The 22,734-nt window shown below is 42.6% G+C and overlaps 1 protein-coding gene across 1 annotated transcript in view; it reads right to left on the reverse strand.

Moving 5' to 3' along the window:
- Window positions 1–1,057: 1,057 nt before the first annotated feature.
- Window positions 1,058–22,734, reverse strand: part of elp4 (elongator acetyltransferase complex subunit 4) — a 56,534-nt gene continuing 34,857 nt past the window's right edge. The window contains exon 10 of the mRNA XM_026170274.1: window positions 1,058–3,144. Within this exon, the coding sequence (XP_026026059.1) occupies window positions 3,016–3,144 (129 nt within the window). The 3' untranslated portion in view covers window positions 1,058–3,015. The remainder of the gene's footprint in view (window positions 3,145–22,734) is intronic.

Raw genomic sequence — 22,734 nt, forward strand, 5'->3', positions numbered from 1 at the left:
AACGTCCCTTGCTCCTGTTTTAGTAGAGTTACGATGGTATGGAAAAAGAAAAAAAAATACAGGACCGATGACGGGACCAATGAGGAAAAGGAGGGAGCAGAGAAGAGAAAGGGGGGAAAAAAGTCATGAAATAAAGCAGTCAGTGCCTAGAGCGAGGTGGAGGAGCGATTGTGTGGCAGAGTGAGTTATTTTGCTTCACTTGCTGCCTCAGCAGGGGGTGGGGGGCTTGTGTGTGTATGTGTATGGATTTAAAGGGGTATGGAGGGGGAGAGAGAGAGAGCGAGAGTAACCATCTAAAAGGAAAAGTTATCCATGAGAGAGTGAGGTCAGGTAAGATTCACTCAGCATGTACCAGCTCCGAACATCCTGCTAAATTGATCAACTTCATGTAGATGTCTCACTCGATATTAAATAGTTCAGTTAGAAGTTTGCAGGATTGGAGGTTAATCAGATTTTTAAGAGGATTTTTTTTTTCTTGGACTAAAGCAATTTCTCTGTTCATTTAATCCAGTTTATCACACAAATGGAGGAAGTCTGTTTCGGGAGCACGAGGAGGGGAAGACGGAGCGGACTCGATGACTGCGGCAAGACAGAAGAGGAACATTAATAATTACAGAGAGATTCAAAATGCAAGAAAGACTGCAATTAGTGGAAGTCTAAATAATACACAGCTTCGGGATAAAATGGTTTAAATGTAATTCTTGTGCGGAACAAAGTCAGGCAATAGAAGTTTCTGTAAAAGTTGCAGAGAACTTTTTACTTTTCGATATGATTTTTAATGAGACACAATAATTCTGACCTGGAGAAATCTGAATCTGAATTCCCACAGCAAGTGAACAAATGCTGACGCCCGGCTACTTAGCGTCTCAGCGTGAGCGTGTGCTTGAAGCAAACATGAAGTCATGCCTCCCTCATCATTATGAATACAAATAAAGAGTAGTATAAGCTTTGAGTAAGATGTTTTTGACAAGTATGGCTTAATTGGTTCTCATCTCTAAAGCAACACACAACAACACATTTGAAGGGGAATCTGCTTTTACACTAAACTTCTCAGAGAAATAGTTAATGCAGAAAAAATTTATTGAATGTGGTTAAGAAAACACCCCACTTTTTACTTCTTTAATAGTATGTGATAAAATACAATCCATAAAACCCAAGTAAAAGCAACTATATTCAAATAGTTGGCTTTAGCTAAGAAACATATAGATGTGCAATCTCCACACTACTTCAGGAAGAGCTGCATAATATACCTACAGCATCGAATGTTCATCTTATGCGACAGTAATACGGATTTCATTTACAGACTGGTAACATACCTAGTAATAAAGGCGCATTGCATTTTGAGCAACAAAACTGAATCAATCAGAAGACAGGTGACAAAACAGGCAAACACTTGGCTAATCATAAGCCGCTGCATTGTGGGAGGACGCTGACAAATCCGCTCTATGATAAGTCATATGCTAAATTCTAAATTTGATTCAAAACATTTTATAAATTAAAAAAACAATCAACTCAAGTGCTTCTGAACCGAGTAGACAGAATGTGAATCAGCATGCTGACATAGAAACTTGGGCTAAATAATGTAAAACAAAAAAAACAACAAACTTGCATGCTAGTGAAACGGGAACATAAACACGTGTCAAAATGAGTCTGTTCTATTTTAATCTACCTTTAATTTGCACCCTGAATATGTCATCAGCAACAATAACTTTAAAAAAAATGCGTTTTTATCTTTCATTCACATGCGTAAGCGACCTGCGTACGAAAACTCGTTCTTGCTCATAATATACACCTGATACAAGAGCGCTCCACTCATGTATGAATCCGTCAGGTAACACTACCCTCTCCCGACAAGTGTTGCAGATGGTTACCAATACTGCCAGTTTTTACGAGCAAAAATATTCAAACTGGCATCAACAGCAGACTGAGGAAAATAAAAATGAAACATTTAATTTTTCATGTTGATTTTTTTGTTCTCCTCTGTTTCTCCATGTCACCGTTTGACCTAATTTGTTCTTTTGGGCTTGTCATGGCAAAGCAGCTCATCCAGCAAACATGCCTGATGAGGTGTGAAGCCTGCACCCAAATTCAGCTCTCCTACCCTCTGCCCACATTCCTGCTCTGCTCTGCTTACTGGAGGTATACATCACTCACAGGCACAGTCTCAGGGTCAGATGGAGGCATCCCTATCCAAACCTGAAACCAGTCAGGCAAACCAGAGATCAGTCCCTCCCAGTCTCACAGTCTATTTTCTCCTCAGAGTTGGCGATATACACAATATAGTGTGTGCCATGTTCTGTATATTTATTGTTTATTATTTACTTTTACATAAGAAAATTTGATCAACCTGCAAAATAAACTGTATTTATAGACTTTTGTAAAGTGGAGTGAGTCGACAGAGGCCCAGAGATTAGTTAAATTATTCAATATTTACTTCGACTGTCTGTCTGTAAAGAAAGGTTAAAAAAAAAAAATTAACGGCTGCACTTTGCTTGTAAACATATTCTCTAGAGGCAGAGAAAACAACAAAGAACTTACAAAATGTACCAAACCTGAAAAAAACACCCAGCTTGTATTTTATTTAGGTTAAGTAATCATCACCTTACCAGCCATTTACATTACATTTCAAAACAACACAGTGTTTCTATGTTTCTGCAGCTTGCAGGAAAAACAGAAAAAGGTTTGCTAGCAACAAAAGTGAAATGAGTCCGTAATGACAGCATGGATTGTGTGAATATCAGCTTTCAGAGTCAGGAAAAAAACAAAAAGCATGTAGACTAAGTGTAAATAAAAGAAGAGCTGTGAAATATAGGAAGAAATGTGTCAGTTATGAGAAGAGGTACTGTGGATGTTTAGATCTTCACCCCTGGCTGTGTCAGTTGGCAGGTGGTAATGGCTGGCAGGGTTATAGATGTTGACATTATGTGGGCAAGGGAACAACCTGGTCACCGCAGTGAAGAGGACAACGCTGCGGCATTCCAGGTGTTGGTTGCCTATAGCGACTGTGTGGGAGCTCTAGAAGTCCAGGTGTTTGTTGCCGGAAGTGCCGGAGCCACAGGCTGACGCCACCGCGACTGCTCCTGCCAGCTCCCCCCTGCTCACACGACTCACTGTCTCAGACAAGTCTGGAGGCAAATGCAGTCTCTGCACAAATCAGAGAGAGAGAAGAGGGACAGAGGGAGGGGGCAGAGCGTCAGTGCAAGAAGAAAGCTCTGCAGTGGATCAGCATACAGTAGATGTTACTCTTCAGTGATGCTTATTCGCAGAGAGCCATGTTGGGTTGAAATTGCATTAGATGCTTCAGCACTCCCCTCAGCACTGGCAGCATGGAGTAAACCTGCCAGCGTGTTGCTAAATGCTTCAGAGAGCTTTAGGTCTGTTACACCTCGTGGGGAATATATATATGTGTGTGTGTGTGTGTGTGTGTGTGTGTGTGTTAGGGTTGTTTTGGAGAATTGTGAATGGGACACAAAATCACTCATTTATGAAGTAAGAGAAAGTGTGTGTTCCAACACAACTGTGCCCGGAAAATCTAGATGGATGCATTTGCATCAGTGCAGCAGCGCTGACTGCTTTACTGTAACACAAATTGTGCTCAGTTGTCTACAAGAAAGTCTTTTACAGTAAAGCTTATCTACAGAGCAGCCCTGTGCCAACTCAAAGCACAAAGACGCTAAGAGGTTAATGAGGGCCACTCGTGTAAACCCCCCAAACACCAACATGCTTACTGCTATAAAGCTTAAGAGGGGTTTCACTGCCTGCTCTGCTTTCTCCAGATCTGCCGTGAAAGGCTGTCGGCGGCCCTCCATGAACAAAGTCTTGAAGAGCTGTTGAGAGCGTGAGAGGAGGTGAAGTATCTCCGGAGTCAAGTGTGGCCCTGACAATGGTGCTGAGTGGCTTGTTGCCCGAGTGTCTATTGAGGAAGTTAAATCAGAATACTGCCATTCTGGGTACAAGAGAAGTTAAACCCTATAATTTCCCCCTGAAAGAATCTGCCATGACATCTGAAACCCACTGGCCAAAGCCTGCACTCCCACACCTAGCCCACCTCAACCCTGTAAACCTTCCCTGCCCGCCACGTCCTTCCCCTCCAGACATCCAGCTTTAGCAGAGCCCTTCCACTCCCACAGATACTTATCTTTTTCCTAATGACTAGGTGTTTGGGTACGGGGTTTAAGAGCGTCATTACTTAGAGATAATCAGAACAACGCCGCACTCTTTACCCCTTCAGGGTAGATGACTTCCAGCCTTTATTTTTTTAGAGTGCTGAAACACCTGAGTGTGTTTTAAATGACTGATCTTCGTGTCTGATATGAAGCCTTCTCTTCCTGCTCCTGTGGCCGACAGCTCAAGTTGTTGAGCATATTGCCTTTGTGTGTGTTTCAGAAAACCATTTGTGAGGCAAACAGAGGAAAGAAGAGTAGTCTTCCTGCAGATTATCTAAGGGAAGGTGAGAACTGAGACACTTGTGAAGGACCTGTAATTTAATGTGAGATGGTAAAGCTAAGGTTACATAGAGGCAAGGAAAATGATTCCCAGTGAAGAACAAACATGAGGCACATAATAAGCATGAACTAAGACTGGTGAGACCAGAAGATGAAGTTGTTAGAAAAACATGAATCTGTTCAACTTCTCTCTGCATGTTAGTCTTTCTTTCACTCCTTTTTTTCCCCCCACACACATGCACGCACGCACACACAAACATCCCAGGCAAACTCATACACCGGCCTTGAGGGGGCCTCCAGAAGCGCTGCTTTGCTTCCATACCCTGCCAAACCTCACCTGTGTAACCTTTCGTGTCTTCAGCTCACTCGAGTGTGATTGAAAAAGAAAAACAATGCATTGATCAAGCCTGGACTCAGTCCTGCTTAGTGCACTGCAGCGGAAACATGTTAGAGAGAGAGGTAGGAGAAAAATCAATCACATATACATCATCCTCAGTGGGTGAGTTAAAGGGGAAAAAAAGACATCACACCGTTGTCTGGCTGTCACGCACCCACGGGCCTGGCTACACCATGTCTGTTTGGCTCTGGGCTCTGTAAACCCACTGAGCATGTGCAGAGCGAAGGTCAAAGCAATTCAGAAGTGCAGCTCAGCTCCTCTAACCTTTGAGTTCAGGGGCAGATGAGAACAATCAATGGTAACATCAAAGTTGGAGGGAGGAGCAAACAAACCAATCGATTGGTTTGACACACAGGGAAAAGACAGCCTAGTAACAGCCAGCAACCACCACACACACACACAGCCAATATAAGAGCCGATAAATGTTATCAGAGCCAAAAAACTCTCTTCTATACCAAATGAAGTAATCCTAAGCACAGCTAAATGCATGAAGACAATCAAATTATTTTCAATAATTTTGAATTTATCTTTGAAATTTACACCAAATATTTTAAAAGCATTGTAAGTACAGTAGATTATTGTAGCAATGTTTACAGCAAATGCATTACTGCCCTGAGCATTTCACACTGACAACAAATGAATGGAGGTCAGTGTAGGACTTCGAGAGACATAGTCAGGGAGGCTCTGAATCTGCTTCCCTACGTCCTGCACACTCCATGATGTAAACAAGGACATCCGGATAACCCTTAGAGGCATAGTGGGGTGTATGTGTGTGTGAAGTCTTTCTTTGCTGCCTGGCAACCTTCGCGAGGGTGGAGAAAGAGGAAAAACATAAGAAAGGGGCGAGGGGTGGGGGGTGGGTGTTGGAAAGGAGTGGACGGCGGGAAAATAGACCATTGGCTGTGGTGCCGTGGTGGAGGGGGGCAATGTGAAATTGGATGTGTGCTACAATCTTAGTCAATGTGTGTGTGTGTGTGTGTGTGTGTGTGTGTGTGTGTGTGTGTGTGTGTGTGTGTGTGTGTGTGTGTGTGTGTCTTAGAGCTGTGATGTCAGTGTTCCCTCCCTGGTGGTGGGCAGGGGTAAAGGTCTGTGGTACAGCTCCGCCACCACAGCCAGAGGGGATGGGGCCATGCTGGCAACAGGGCGAGGGGTGACAAAGCTCCAAACGAGCACTAAGCACTTGAAATGAGCCCTCGGGGTCGGCCCACAGACTAGCTTTGCCTAAGAGGGTTACTGATATCACCCCACAATGGACAATTCCCTTCAGCTTACCAAAGACCCCAAAGACCTGTTTCTCAGAGAATACGGTGTTTTATGCTGCCCGGTCATTTCCACTCTCTGTAGTTTTATTTGTGGATATGACGTCAGTCGTTTAAGGGTCAGAGAACACACTAAATCACTGTTTTGGGCATCTTCTTTTGTTTTGCTTGTGTGCGTTACAATGGAAAGCAGTTGTGTAATATTCCAACATCTAAATGGAGAGATTTTTCCAAGTGGAGCTTACAAGGGACCTACTCACACAAAGCAGCGCCATCAAAGGCATTCCAGTGGTGGTAACGGCTTGCTAATGACTGGAGTATTAGGTGCTAATTTAACGAGTCATTTCTTCCATAGAGTTTTAGCCACACTTTCAAATGGCCCGTGTCACTGTACAGCTTAGGACGATGGGAAACCCAACACCTTGTTAGAACACATGATGACCGGTCTGGCTGTTCCAATCAGATTAGCTGGCACAGGAATATGTTTAAGGAAGTGACAAGATATTTACCATAAACACCTACTTAATCAATCAGTGCTGTAATGCTGACAGCATTTCATAAACTCGGTGATTTCACTGAAATTACATAAAACTGAAAATTGCTTCTCTACATTGAAGTCATTACAATTGCAGTGGAGAAAAAGTGACTGAAATCTGGGTACATGCTGTTACCAATAAGATAAGCTTGGGTCATTTTATTAATGCAGAACAATTCGACAAAATGTATTTTTAATATATAGCTCTAGGTCCAGTATTCATAGACTGCGGTCACATTAGAGGTGATACCTTTTGCCAATTCCATTTCCTTGAGCGGCACAGCTGCAGTGCAGCCACTGTAAACTAATGTGTACATCTGTCCGTGACACCAGGTCAATGTCTTCCATTTCCAGCCCCATTTCTACAACCAGCCAAGGGTCAAAATGGCAGCAGACTGTTTCACGGCTGAAACTGGTAGACTTGCTGATCTGTTCAGTGACTAAACCAAGGTAAATCGCCTGCCAGCGCTGTAATCCCTCGCAACTCTAAAGTTTCACAGCATTGTGTGGGAAATCATTTGCTGTATCTATAGGAACTAGTATTGGCTTTAGCACACCAAAAACCCACATAATGAGGTGATGAACCTTTCTATTCGACAAGTAAACTATGAGCACATTTACCCTGGCAATTTCGGAGAATACTTCCGCCACCTTCCCAGAAAAAAAAATGCAGAAACAACCCGGCATAAATCCTTTATGCCAATCACTTTGGAAATTCTAGCCCACCTGCACCTAACAAAAGCTGAGAAGAAGCTCTACCTTTCTCTTCTTTTGTGGTAACAAAGAGCGTAACACAATCCCTGGCCTTGCCCTAAGAATAACCTGTTGACTAGCAAAGTCTTTCTCCTTTAGACTTTGAAATTTTTAAGTAAAAATTTGTTCTCATCCTTTTATTTTGTCAAATTAATTTGACATTATTAATCACTTTTAGAATATTTGGGATTTTATTCTGCATTCTTTTCGGTAATAACATGGTTTATTGTAGTATATTTAACCTTCAGCGTCATTTGAATACTAGCAAAAAATACGCATGAAAGGACGGATGCATTTTCTTGCTTGTTAAGTTGCATGCTACCTGATAAAGCTTTTTCCTTTTCCTTTTTCAGGAGACAAGAGAAGAAAGAAACAAACGCAAACTACACTGGAGCTTTCTCAAGTTTCTCTTTGGTAATTGGGTGATGGTCACCTGCTCACCATGTCACCTGCTGCCTGATCCGGGATAATCTAAAAGTCAGGCATACAGACAGTCAGGAGGACTGACAGATAGACAGATACAGACACAGGCTCCTCATCTATTCCGCTTCATGGCCTAATGCATCTGACAGAGTAGGCAGCAGGCAGGCAGAAGGATGAGTAAGCATTTTCAACGTAATTATATTCCCTAACACTGGAAAAAGGGGAAGGGACTAATAACTGACTGAATTTCATTAAAAGCGAGCATGTCCAAACAGGAAATTGATTAGCTGACAATATTTCAAGTTTTTTTTAATACCTAATGGAATGTTTATTCTTGTTCTCTTGAATAGCTAACTCCTCACTTACCCTTCACGCTCCACAGACTGATAAAAAGCAGCATTTGATTGTATCTGTCATGTTACTAAACATGACATGCATGGGAATCAGTTAGCTCTGTGATGATTCTGAATAACTAAATGGACAAACAAGGGCCAAAGTGTAACTGTGCTGTAACACAACAACTTGTTATATCTGTCGTCATCATCTTCAACTAAACCCTCCTCTGGGGTCCTCCGCTTGGGCCTGTCAAGAGCTTTGACAGGAGAAGCGGCGTGGGGCCATTTTGTCTCTTTTCAGTTCAGTTTTGTTTCTCTTTGGAGGGCAGTGTTGGTAAAGACCGTGGGCATTGTAGGGTGAGGGCACATTGACCCTTGATGGTGGATAGTGAAAAGAGGGGGGTTAGTTGGTGTTATGAACTTGGGCATAGCCAGAGAGTGCTGGATTTCCCCTGGAGTGACATGGTGCCTGGGGAGAAAGGGAGAAGGATAGAGGGCGAAGAGTACAAACATATCTAAGTGCTGCTTTCACTACCAATAGGCCCATAGCAAAAAGTGCGGTTGCATGGGTTATGACAGCATATCTGGGGGATCTCTTGTGCCCTCCATCCTTCAAACACACATTTTACCCCTCAAACTGTGACTCTGATATTGGCATCCTCAAGCTAAAACCTCACTGGCAACTTTAGTAAGAGCAGGTTGTCTAATGTCCTGCTTTAACAATCACACTTTTGGGAATTTAAAATGATTTAGTAAGAAAAAAACAAAGAAAAGCAGAGCTATAACAATAAGATTTAAGCTGACAATGATTTACCAACTATTGGTGTTTACAGGTGAAGTGTATCATTTCTCCCTGTTTTTTGGGGGGCTACAAATCAAGTTTACTTTAAATTTTACTTCCAATATGCACACACGGGCCACTTTGTTAGGTACACCTAACTAGCTGAATCCGTTTACCATCACGACTACCTTAATTCTTTGTGGCAGAGATTCAGAAAGGTGCTGGAAACATTTCTGAGAGACTTTGGTAAATAATGACATGACAGCACTACACAGCTGGTGCTCTGCTGGATTGACATCTGGTGACTGTGGAGGCCATTTGACTACAGTGAACTAATTGTCATATTCAAGAAATACCTGCTGGAAGCAGACACTAGAAGATGGGTATACTGTGGTGATACAGAGATGGACACAATACTAAGTTATGCTCTGCATTTAAATGATGTGCAATCGGTACTAAGCGGCTCAAAGTGAGTCAAATCTCTCCCACACCATTAAACCTCCTCCAACAGCATGAATTGTGATACAAGGCAAAACAGATCCATGATCTTGTGTTTAGGCCAAATTCTCATCCGAATGTCACAGCAGAAATCAAGACTCATCAGACCAGGCGATGATTTTCTTCTGAGGTGTGTTCATGCAAATTGTAGCCTCAGTTTCAGTTCTTAGCTGCCAGGAATGATACCCAGTGAGGTCTCTCTCCGCTGTGGCCCATCTGCTTCAGGGTTCGGTAAGTGGTGTGCTCAGAGATGCTCTTCTGAATGATTATTTGGTTTACTTCTGTATTCTTACCAGCTCAAGGGAGTCAGTCCTCTGACCTATGGCATCAATAAGGTATTTTGAGTCAGAGAACTGCTACTCAAAAGATATTTTCGGAGGGGTTTTTGGACCATTTTCTGTAAACTCTAGAGAGGTTGTGTGGAAAAATCCCAGTGGATCAGCAGTTTCTGAAAAACTCAGACCAGCAAGTCAGACAGCAACTACTATATCACACTCAATGTCCCTTAAACTTCATTAGGTTGTTTTGATCCTGTTCTTATGTGTAAATGCATTGAGTTGGTGCCATATGATTGACTGATTAAATATTTGTTTTCAAAAAGATGAGATGAGGACTTCTACCTAATGAAGTCAGGTGCAAGTGTATATGAAATCTGTTTATATTTTAAATCAGAAGAATAACAGAAGTAACAATGTAAAGAAATAATTGAGATTTAGATTTTTTTTACTTGCAGAGGTGATTGGAGCACTGAAACAATTCATATGTCTCACCTCAGGGTGAGTTTGGAGGAAGCACCAGTCATCATAGCTTTGCATAAATACGGTACTAGCAACAGTGGGGAATAGACTCTTTCCGAAGACAGCAAAACTATCCAGCTAACAATGCTAAATCTCACTAACAGTAGATTCGATATGCACTAAAGCTGAATGTTTTATGAAGCGCTCGTTACTTCAAAAACTCTACTACCCTTTCACGAAATCGTCTGTCACTGTTTCAGTAACCCAAAAAATAAATAAATACAAATTTGAAAAAAATAAAAAAAATAAAACCTAGAACATTTCCACAGATATTTTGTCATCTATTATTCATGTATTTTTCGGTGCTGCACTCAGTCTACAACGCACGGCTACTTTCCTATGCATGTGTCACACAGAGGTACTTACAACATGAGTGCACAAAGCAGAATTGTACATCTAGGGTTACCTAAACCCGGCTTTAGCTCCCACTAACAAGTCTTGTTCTTTCTTTCATCATTTACTGTGATAAGAGTTCACGCAGTTTACAGGCATAACATTTGGCAAAGCGAAAGGTCGTCTGGAGGTTACTGTGTCAGCCTGGGTAAGTGGCTGACCCCTCGGGAGGGGTGTGGGGTAATGACTCTCACAGACGAAGTCTAGTGTGCAAGTAAAAGACCAGAACTGAAGGCAAAATCAAAATAAAAGGAGAACACAACAATATATCATCGTCCATTTAAAATGTCTTCAGTGCTGAAGATATTAAAACTACAAGTTTATAAACTTAACCTGCTCTTACCTCTCTTACTAACAAATTGCACATAGCATTACTGCAATGTAAGCCATGAGATGCACATGACACCAGCACTCTTGTTAAGCGTGTCTGCAACTGAAAACGGCAGCATATACACTTGTAAACAAAGGCACAGCTGTGTATAAGAATTATGGGCCAATTCTTTACACTGGGGCCGAACAGTCTCTCCAATTGCAGGTTTCTGCCATGAAGTTCACCTGCTAAATCTTTTGGAGCCAAGCAGCAGTTAAACAACTAAGATTTAGCAAAAGATGGTTGAAGCTAAGGAGGAAGAAAAAAATTCAGGAAAAGAGAATCTGACGAAAAACAAACTGTGGGGATCACGTCAGGTTCACCAAAGAAAACTATACATTTACACATGTAATGCTTTTTATGCTGAGTGTGACATTACATACATATCTGCGTATACCTAAGACATACATGCTCGCTCACATCTTTCTCTGTTACCCTGCCCGGATGAATAAAGAAGGGTGGGTATAATCCATCACCAGTTGATAGTCCTCACAAAAAAGAAGCCCTTTTTGCTGAGAGGACAGCCCTTGTGTGGACAAAGACCACCATACTGGGGACTTCATAGGACCCAGCTGAAAAGGTGTTGCCCAGAGTAACCCCATTCACACTAACAGGCATGCTGGCCAAAGCCAGTCATTACTGCTGACTTGGACCAGCCGGGCCACACATAGACCAGCCTAGAGCCTCTAAGGCCATTCACTCCACATCAGCCTACAGGCAATCAGCCTGAACACTGCCATTGGGGAGCATCTAGAATTGTTACCATTCTATTCGACTGTCCATCTTGGGAGCTTCAATATAAGCATGCTTTCAGTAAATTTATAAAAAGCATAAATATGGTTTAAGTGGTTAATACTTATGCCTATTCATAAAACAATCATAATCATGAGTAAATAAGCCGACAGATACTTTATCACACGCTGACATCTCATTTAATTACTGAATTTTCAGTAACAATCTGTTTGGCAGCTACTCTGAGCACAAAACCAAAACAGCTCTTGTAGTATTGGTATTAATAGCTGAACACTATATATCCAATAGAACTGTACACCACGGACGAGTAGTCGTTCTCGTTATAATTTTTTGAAGTCAGCCACATGGACGTTGGCATGGAGCTTCGTTCTCAATGACTCTGACCTGTGGTGACCTTAGAAGACTTGTGGGCAAGGAAACTTAAAACACATCTGTAAGAAGTAAAAACTGGTGTTACTGCAGACCACAGACATGTTGGTTGAAAACATAATTTTTCATCTTTTTCATACAAGCCGTCTGGATTTATTTTGTAATTTTGGCTGTAAAATTCAAAAATATTCATATTTTTCAGAAATTATTTGAAGTTTCTCTCTAAGTCCAGAATGGTTAAGGATGTAATGTAAAGTAATGTAAAGCTCACATAGTAAAATCTAGGCACAGCTGATATTTCTGTTCAGACAGCAGTACCTTGTGCTTTGTGCTACAGAAAATCACAGAATATTCCCTTAAATCGCGTCTTCTCTTCTTTCCAAACCTGTTTGAATTTTGTCTGTAGCACAAATGGTGAGCTAATGGAGTTAAAGAGTGCTTGTAAAACAGGCACACCACCAGGCCAATCATTTAAAATAAAAAAATAAAAAAGGGGGGGGGGGGGGGGGGGCGTAAATAACACAGTACAGGTGGAACACGTTTTTTCCTTTACAACAGACGATAAACTGGAAAATATCTCCCATCTGAGGTAAATTAAAACAACAAATAGGACTGAAAGTAACTACGTAAACATATTTTGTATTGAATTTCTCTTGCACACCAACATACTTCAGTCCCTCCCCCCTCCTTCTCTCTCCCCCATTTGCCCTCCATCGCCACTCCACCTCCACCTCTGCTCTCCTCTCTAGTTCCCTCCCTGTGGGCAGGTGGTTGTGTAAATTTAGCCACAGCTAGGTAAGGTGCTTCCTGGGTAGACTGTTGGCAAAGCCACCTTTAGGGTGTTCAAGATGTCAAAGGGAATGAGGCATCACCTCGGCTGCCCTGTCAAAAAATTCACCACCTTCCATTTTGCCCATAACCACTAGGTCCTAAAAACACTGTGGGTGATGGGGAATTCTTGTTTTGTGTTTTCTAATTTAGCCTGAAAAACACCAGCCATGACCTAACCCAGAGCGCTGGCTGAGTGTTAATTGTGAAGCATTACTAAAGCTATTAAAACAGTGAGCCAAGGCCTGGGGAGAACACATGCTAAAGTTAAGAATCAGACAGCGCTAAATGCATGTTATACCCTCCCTGCAAATGACCCCATAAGAGGTGACACTTCAGAGAATGTCGAGATTTTAAAAGAATGACAAGAAACAAATGTTCTGAGATAGATGGCTGTGACTATTGTTTGTTTGTCAGCATGAATGTGCACAAAACAACCAAGATGATTTTCATGAAACTAGGCTAGTCAAAAAGTATTGACTAAGGGAGAACCCATTAAATGTTGGTGCAGCTACAAATCACTTCTTTGAACTGCAATGATCACTGTAATAAGCTTCCAAAGCAAAAAAAAGACAAAATATTCTATTTTTTAAGGATTTTACAGCAAGATTTTCAAAAAAGCAGATGTTTCATCAAACAGTGCAGGTGTTTTAAACACCCTTTCATAAAATCACAGTTTTTTGTTTCACTTCTTGACCAATTAGGCATGAGAAATTTTATTTGGTGTATTTTTTCATGCTTTTCTTTTCTCTAAAAGTGCAAAAATGTTAGGTTTGTTGTTGAGGAAAAAAATTACTGCACGGAAAGTGTCATTTACAGTTATATGAGTGACTAGAAAATGGTCTTTATCATGCAGGAAGGAAGAAAGGAAGAAGAAGGAAGTGATGAATCAATGCATTAACTCAACAGGAATAATTTTAGCATCTTAAACTGGATCTTAAATAAGCTCTTATGAGGGTTTATTTTAAATAAACTAATTTATAATGTCAAGTATGACAATACAACTAGTGCAGAGATTTTTTTTCAATGATTAGATAATGTTGCATTTGTGCCAATTATGAAGCACTATTAACTTCAATATGTTAAAAGAAATGAATCGTGAGAATTAAATATGACGTGTGCAGAATGAAAGTGTTTCATGTCTTAAAGCTGTGTACCTCTGCAGCTCCAGTTGTGGACTTTTTGAAGTTATGGGCAACTGAAAAAAGTTTAATGTGAAATGTATGAACCCTTGGTATGTAACACTAGCATATTGCAGTTGTAGGTTGGTTATTATTTAGGTTAGGTAGGTTACAATCGCTCAAAATAACACAGTTTTACTAATTTCAGAAAAATGCTTTTGTAATTACTATGTGTTTCATTTTGCTGGTAGAGCTTTAGAAAACTATTGCAGTGTTTCTTTTTTTTTTTTAAGGAAAAGCTTTTCTGTGGTTAGGGTGGTGAGGTTTATTGTCAAAAACCTTTGATCACAAAACCACAAACGCTTGAGGAGACTAATGAGTAAGAATATTAGTTTAAGCCATGCAATTAGTGTGCAATTATATTCTGTGAAGTTTAAAAGAAAAAGAAAGTATAGAGGTGGCTACAGAGTACCGTTGATATCAAAAGAATAGCAGAATTGGAAAGCAGTTCAGATGTGACTATCAGCTTCTTCATTCTCCCTGATGTGGAGTTAGGCGTTTTGCTGGGAAATGGGCGGCCTGCCAGATTGGGGCCAAGTCAGAGTTGTCAGGGGATTACAGTTCTGCCTTGCTCACTGCAGGGGGTGCGGAGTGGGCCTCAATTACCCTGGAGCGGCGTGTTTGATTTGGCCCGGCACTTTTGGGGACAGACCAAAAGCTGAATAATGCACCATTAGCAACTCAAAATCCTGCCGTAAAATGAGTCCACTTATGCATCACATACAGTAATTGTGTGTCTATCAAAGGCTGGCAGGTCCACACCAATTACCCTGATAACAACAAAACAATCTATGCATAATATTATCTGCTGAACACCTGTGGGTGCCCACAAACATCCAAGCTTTCCTGTTTAAAACTTCTACCGCTCATTCAAAGTCTGTCACCAACACACTGCGGGGTAATGAAGTGTCAACTTTGGAGCGCAAAAGCACTAAAATGCAAGGTTGCTCTGATATAATGTGGGAAAATGTGTTATGGTACAGATGTTTGTATTTACAAATACATGCAAGACGCTAGACTGGGGGAGAGACAGAGCGTGTGATGACAGAGCTAGAGAGCAAGAGAAAGAGAGCGAGTAAGAGAGGGAGATCCCACGACTCTGGCTACAGTTAGAGCTGTGCAATTGAATTTCACAGGATATGAGGCAGCAAATGGCATGTAAAGGCTGAAGCGTCAGACGGTTCCTGCCACACGGGCCAGACAGATAAGGGAGGTGTAAGTGAAATCATTAGGTAACTCTGCAGGACATCAGGGGCAGTTTGAGGTTGGCAGGGGGCTATGAAAGCCAAAGGTCCTCCTTGAGCTCCATTGAACACCCACTCAGCCTGATATACATGCACTTACAAACACACAGAGAAAATCACTTATACAAACACAAGCTGCAAGGCAAACAAGGACTCGAGACAGAGACAAGCACACAGCCTAGCGCTGTTTTTCCACCCCCCCAATCTCCACCCACAAACACATGCACATGAACACATATGGAAATGCGCTCATGCACACATACACACACCACTTCAGACGCCTCATTGAGGTATCAGCCCCAGCGATTGTATTTGTCCACCTGGGTATGAAAGAGCCATTCTGACCTGTGTGGCGGAGACAGCAGTGTGGTACAGCTCCAACCGGAGCCCAGCTAGGCTACGTCTGTCTCAGGATCTCAGGGAGGGGAGCAGCCAAGTGTGGATGCACCTCATTACCTCACTCATCCACACACCAATTACCCCTAAATAAATACACCCAGCCCACAGGCAGCAACAATGACATCCAGCCTGAAAGGGAAGAAAGGACGGCGTTCAGAAAGCATTTGCACGCAAAGAAAAGTGCTGTTGGATAATGATGAAAAAAAGTACGAAGAAAAGAAGCAAAAAGAAGAACATGCAGGGGGCTCCAAGTCTTTTAAGGAGCTCAAAGACGAAATGGAGGAAGAGAAAGAATGAAACAAACACAGAGCAAGCAGAGTGAAGTGATTCAGAAAATGATAATTTCTTGCTAAATTTCACCCAACACATCCGCAAATGATTGTTGTGGCGGGGGAGGGGCAAAGTTTAATTGTTTTAATGCATGCAGCCATGAGATAGCTCTGCCGCGGACCAAAATGGTGATCGCTGTAGAGCCGACACATATTTGCATGTAAGACAGACTGCTTGGGGTAATGGTAACGGCGCCGTGTCCGAAGGCCAAAAAACCCAAAGCTAGAAAAAAAAGACACAGGTTGCAATAACCAGCCGCTCAATTCCCACAAAGTTTGACAAAATATCGCAGGTGGCATGAACTGTGAGAAGAAATCCTCACGCCTTAAATATGAGAAAACGGTTTAAGCTGTTAACAGTGAAAAAAAACAAAACTCCATTACTGGAGTGAGAAGGTGAGCGAAGGATGCAGAAAAGGTGTGTGGCAGAGAAAAGAAGACAGATGTGTTTTCAGTGAAGGGAGGTACAAACGAGGAGAGGAAGCCAAGAGTTCCTTCATGCCCCCCACCCCACTCTCCCACCTCCCTCCATGTGGGATCTTTCTGCATGAGTGACTCTGTCATACCTGGGGGACAAAATGGTCTCTCTCTCTCTTCCTCTGTTTGTCTCTCTATCTGCCCCAGTTCTTCCTACCTCTACTCTTGTATGTCTGATGTGATAATAGTAAGCCAAGCTTTGCTAGTTGTGTGGTGCTGTGTGGTAAAACAATGTTAAAACTAAAAGTATATTAGTTCTCACTCCAGTACTGAAAATAGTTTACTACAGTCCTCAATATATACATTTATTAGAGACCCATGTGTTACACCCCGGCCTAGGCAACCGGGGTGCAACGCAGGAAAATAAAAATAAGGAAAATAAAAATAATCCCAAAACGAGATTTAAAGCAAAATACCACATTTATTTACATCACCAAACACCAGACGTCAAACTATTTACAACGGGGGGGAAGATCGCGACCATGACACACTGAAACACAAGGCTTAAATACATAGAAGGGCAATCAGGGAATGGACAACAGGAGGGAAACACAGCTGGGGCAAATTAGACCTGACGAGACAGGGAAACGTAAACTGAAAACACTAAGATAACACAGACTTTCAAAGTAAAACAGGAAACACATAACAGTCACGCCAAAAGCAACACACCGACAACACCAAAACGTAACAGTTCCCCCCACCCAAAAATCAAACATTTAACACCAAGTGAAAAGTTTGATCCAGACAGACGAAGCCGATGAAGGCTGGAGCGGTCCCACTGACCCTCCAGCAGACGACGAAGGCTGGAGCGGTCCCACGGACCCTCCAGCGACGACAAAGGCTGGGGCGGTCCCACGGACCCTCCCCTCAGCGAAGGCAGACGAAGCTGATGAAGGCTGGAGCGGTCCCACTGACCCTCCAGCAGACGACGAAGGCTGGAGCGGTCCCACGGACCCTCCAGCGAAGGCGGATGAAGGCTGGAGCGGTCCCACGGACCCTCCAGCGACGACAAAGGCTGGGGCGGTCCCACGGACCCTCCCCCCAGCGAAGGCGGATGAAGGCAGACGAAGCTGATGGAGGCTGGAGCGGTCCCACGGACCCTCCAGCAGACGACGAAGGCTGGTGCGGTCCCCCGGACCCTCCAGCAGAGGCGGATGAAGGCTGGAGCGGTCCCTCGGACGCTCCAGCGAAGGCGGATGGCTGAAGCGAAGGCAGACGAAGCTGATGACGGCTGGAGCGGCCCCACCGACCCTCCAGCGGACGACGAAGGCTGGAGCGGTCCCACGGACCATCCAGCGAAGGCGGATGAAGGCTGGAGCGGTCCCTCGGACGCTCCAGCGAAGGCGGATGAGCAGCCCACCAGCTGCACACACGGACACGCAGCCCACCAGCTGCACACACGGACACGCAGCCCACCAGCTGCACACACGGACACGCAGCCCACCAGCTGCACACACGGACACGCAGCCCACCAGCTGCAGAAGGCTGGAGCGGTCCCTCGGATCCTCCAGCGAAGACAGAAGGCCGAAGCTGTCCCTCCTTCGGACCCTCCAGCGATCCCGGACGAGCCCCCATATGTTACACCCCGGCCTAGGCAACCGGGGTGCAACGCAGGAAAATAAAAATAAGGAAAATAAAAATAATCCCAAAACGAGATTTAAAGCAAAATACCACATTTATTTACATCACCAAACACCAGACGTCAAACTATTTACAACGGGGGGGAAGATCGCGACCATGACACACTGAAACACAAGGCTTAAATACATAGAAGGGCAATCAGGGAATGGACAACAGGAGGGAAACACAGCTGGGGCAAATTAGACCTGACGAGACAGGGAAACGTAAACTGAAAACACATGAATCCCTTATTTTGGCACCAAAAGCAAAAAAAGATCATGCACTTGCACATGCAAGCAATCAGGTGACGGGTGTAACTTTAAGTTGCTAAGGATGGTGCGCTCTCCGCTCTCCAGGATCATGTAGAAACTGAAAATAACCCACATGAGCAAAGCCAACCGGTTCACCTGACCACAGGCAGATTCCTGGTTAACGGAAACAGTGGCTGAGAACGTATCAGATTTCCACGCTGTTGATTCGGTTTAATAAACTGAAGATGATGGATAGAGTGGAAGTGAAAGAAGCAGGTTTATTAGGATTCCTTCCTGATGGAGAGCTAATTGAGGGAAGGCACGTTGTGCAGGTTTGGTGCCACAAGTGGGTGGAGTAGCACAGACATGCTGTGGCAGCATAGTAAGGATTCCTGGCGTACAGCTCAACCCTTAACTGGAATCAGAGTGCATGAGAATGCCAGGCTCGGCCACACAGAACATCACACAAGAGGCCTGCACGGACTTACCTGCTTTTTACCAACTGCATTGTCTGCTGGACATAAAAATAGGAAGCTGTTGTGTCACCCTCTCTCTCCTTTTCTTCCCAGCTTGACATAGCCTAGAGGTTTCTCCTGAGACCTCCAGTGTTTTAATTTCCTGCACCCTACAACATCAACACATGCTGCTGTCAAACCCTGCAGCACGCTTCGCACACTGATGTATTGTGAACATATCACATTTTCTTAAAGGATTAAAATTTATTTTTTTATTTTTTTTAGATTAAGGCTTTTAGGCACGCACACACGCACACACACACACACACACACACACACACACACACACAGAAATTAGTATCTTCATAATTTCAGAAAGCGTGTGAAAAACCATGAAAATGCTGCAGCAATTACAGTATCTGAACCAGCTTCCAAGACAGGTTTGCGTGACTTGAGAGATTTCACACACTACCTGTGCCTGATTGGAATGTACAGGAGATATGCAACATCCCCAACACACACCCTCAGGTGTTTTTCAATCTGTACAATTCAGGAACAAACTAAATTAAATCCGCCTGCTGTTGTTTGTGTTCATCGAAACATGTCCAGTGGACAAGATTACACAAGCCAGTCATCGATGTCTCTTACACAACTGATCACTAAATTTATTCACTAATGATGAACTCGCAGCTACAGGTGTATGTGGTCTATAAATACAAACTCTCAATGGCTGAAGGGTGTTTGCACCTTAATGGTACCTCTGAGACTTATGAGTTACGGATCAATCAAATAAACTTGTTAATGTTTAGCAGAGATAAAAACTGTTTTCTACTGTTTTAGATCCCTCCTTGTTACAAAAAAAACAGAACATCATAATTATATAACAGCCACTGTTAAAAATCAATGTGTATTTTACAATGAGACAGTGTAATTCTCCAGTGTTTTATCACCAGAGATAATGTATAGTGGTTTTTTAGAAGAAAGGAAAAGATAAGACACAGTTCCTTTAAAAATAGAATTTAAGTCGTTGCTCTTGTATGTTTCCTAATTGAAATAATGTGTAGTGTACTTCTGTGTGAATTTGTCAGATCTGATTTGTCATCAGAACACAACCTGTTCTGGTGGGTACCGGTAAAGCTTGTTGCGTGAAAACAAAGGTAGCTTTTCCTATTTCTTAAAGACATAACTTCCCGACAGTGTTCGTCTGCTGGATATACTTTTTTAGGCCTGCCACTTCTAATTTTTCTCCTCCACTTGAGTGGTTTCCTCAATTTTGTTCTGGACACACTGCACACCATGAGATTTCGGACAATAGCTCTCTGAGGATCACCTTCTTGGTACAAAAATACTATTTTATGCCTGTCAAACTGTGTTAACTTTGGCATTTTTCATAGATTCAAGCAAAGAATGCCAAACAAATGTGTGTTTGTCACAGGCTGCTAGTCACAAAGTGCCGAAAGACACAATTCAGAATTGGTTCTTTGCCAATTTGTTGAACCAGTGTTGTCTAGACACAACACTGGTTCATCCTTTGAGTTAAGTATCTCTTTTTTATGCTTGAATGATTCATAGGTCAATGTTCAGTGACTAAACAAACAAACCAAAAACCTTCCTCTGAAAAGTATTAGTTTCAAGGACCCGACTGAAAGTGAGGGGGAAAAGAAGCCCACGTCCAAATAAAAACTTTGAAAGAGCTTCAGAAAGCTGGGAAAAGAATTACTCCTCAACATCACTTTAAAAAATTACAACAAACTCTAAAAGTATAAAGAAATGACGTGTACTTCATGACTTTTGCATTTCACTGTAAATGGAAGTACCAGTTATAATAATATGTTAACTTTCTATTCTTACAAAGAGCAGGAACAATGTCATGTGCTAACATTACAAAGTCAACAAGTCATAACTTATAAAAACAATATAAAAATGTTAACACCTTTGTAAACATGAGGCACCTGCTCATTCATCCACCCAACAAATCCCTAAATTAGACAGCTACTCTGTTTGTCATATACTGATTTGTGGTAAGCAGACAATGACATAACTTGGACAAGGTGCTTTGAGCACAATCTCTGAATTAGCAGGACAAAAATGGCGCATCCCAGTTTCATTGGCCATACAGACTGGCAAACAGACTTACTTCATCTGCCAAATCCCTAAATTAACACCTTTTTGGTGAGAAAGCTCAATTTGGAACACATCACACCAACACCACAGCTGGCATTCAAGGGTAAAATTAATTACTTCAGATACATGTGCTTCCTCTCAAAGTGGCAGACTTATTTGCATTGAGGAACATTCAGCAGAAGTAATCGATGCACACACAAAATACGGCCACCCAATGACCCCGGCCCCGTCTCAAAGTCCCTCCCCATCCCCAAAGCCCTGACGGCTCAGCCATGCATGGAGGAACAAACACAGGTAGCGAGAGCAAATCAGACTGCAACAAAACACAGAAACATGAATGGGAAGCATTACAATGACGGGCTGGATGCAGGACAATGGGCACGCCATTAAACAAACGGCAAATCCCAGGATGGGCTGCGGGAGTATGATACAGATTACAGGCACCTAGTCCCTGCTTGGGGAACAGGGGAGAGGGAGAAAAAAGGACACAATATTGCAATCTGACAGCTGACGTCTTCATATAAATGTATGAATTTACATTCCAATTAGAGGAAATTTACATCTTAATCACAGCGAGCAGTGTGTCGGTCCCTCGGTTAGTGTGTTGCTACGGTAATGAGGTGGGATGCTGCTGTGCTCTCTCATCCAGACAGTGATCTGTCAGCAGACGACACCTCCCTGTTATGAGGGAGCTGCACCCTTAAATGTAACCGCCACCACAATCCAGTAATATTCGCTGAAATCTGTCTTAAATACCAACAAGGTGTGAGCTGCCACCCGAGCATAATGTGCCAAATATGGAGTTTGAAAAACATCAAACACATCTTAAATACAGTGCACTGAACCAGGAGTGTCTTTAACTGTCACTCAAGTGACAAGCTTTCAGTACTCTGTGGCATTCCATTTCAAATTTCCATACTAATAATGGGTATATTATCTTTAATGGTTTGACTTTGTTTTATGGCATTTGAAATGGATGGTGAAGCCATCTGTGGAATTACTCAAACATACAGTATTATGTCATCAGATCACATGCTTTGGCTCTAATGAAAGCAATGTGAACAGGTGAGATGGAACAATTGCGAATATATAGTCAATATCATTTCGGTCATCTTTTACATGAATGTAAATCACAGCATCCAGCACACACAAAAACTCAAGGAAATGACACTATGAGTTCTCAAACAGCATGCATAACTTCGTAATGAGGGGGGAAAAGCCAGCCTGCAAAAACAGTAGCGGGGAAGCAGTCAAATCCTCTTTTAAAAAAAAGGACTTTCCTGAGGACTTGAGGACTCTTCTTGTGGTTTCATTTAATTAGCAGGTAAGCGCCACTGGTTTGAGGTTGCAGATTCAACTTCTGCACAAAAATCGCACTTCTGATGTCAAATTTAGCAAGATCAGAAAAGGGTTGATTAAATTAAACTCCAAAATTTTCGGAAAATGCTTTAATCCAGTGAAATCATGTACAGGAACGCTGACTGCTGACAATGCAGTCAGGGAGCACAGATTAGCTACCACCAAATAGAAGACCACATAAATCAGTTTAACACAGTCCTTTGCCAGCTTCACGCTTGACTTTAATACAAGGAAGTACGAACAAAAAAATTGGAGGGAAATGAGGCATGGCTTCTTTATCACCTACCTCGTAGCCAATCAGACCCCTCCTGCCAGAGACATTGCTCTAATGGCTGATATCTATGGAAGCAGCCTATTAC

The sequence above is a fragment of the Astatotilapia calliptera genome, chromosome 1 (genome assembly GCF_900246225.1).
Source record: "Astatotilapia calliptera chromosome 1, fAstCal1.2, whole genome shotgun sequence".
NCBI lineage: Eukaryota > Metazoa > Chordata > Actinopteri > Cichliformes > Cichlidae > Astatotilapia > Astatotilapia calliptera.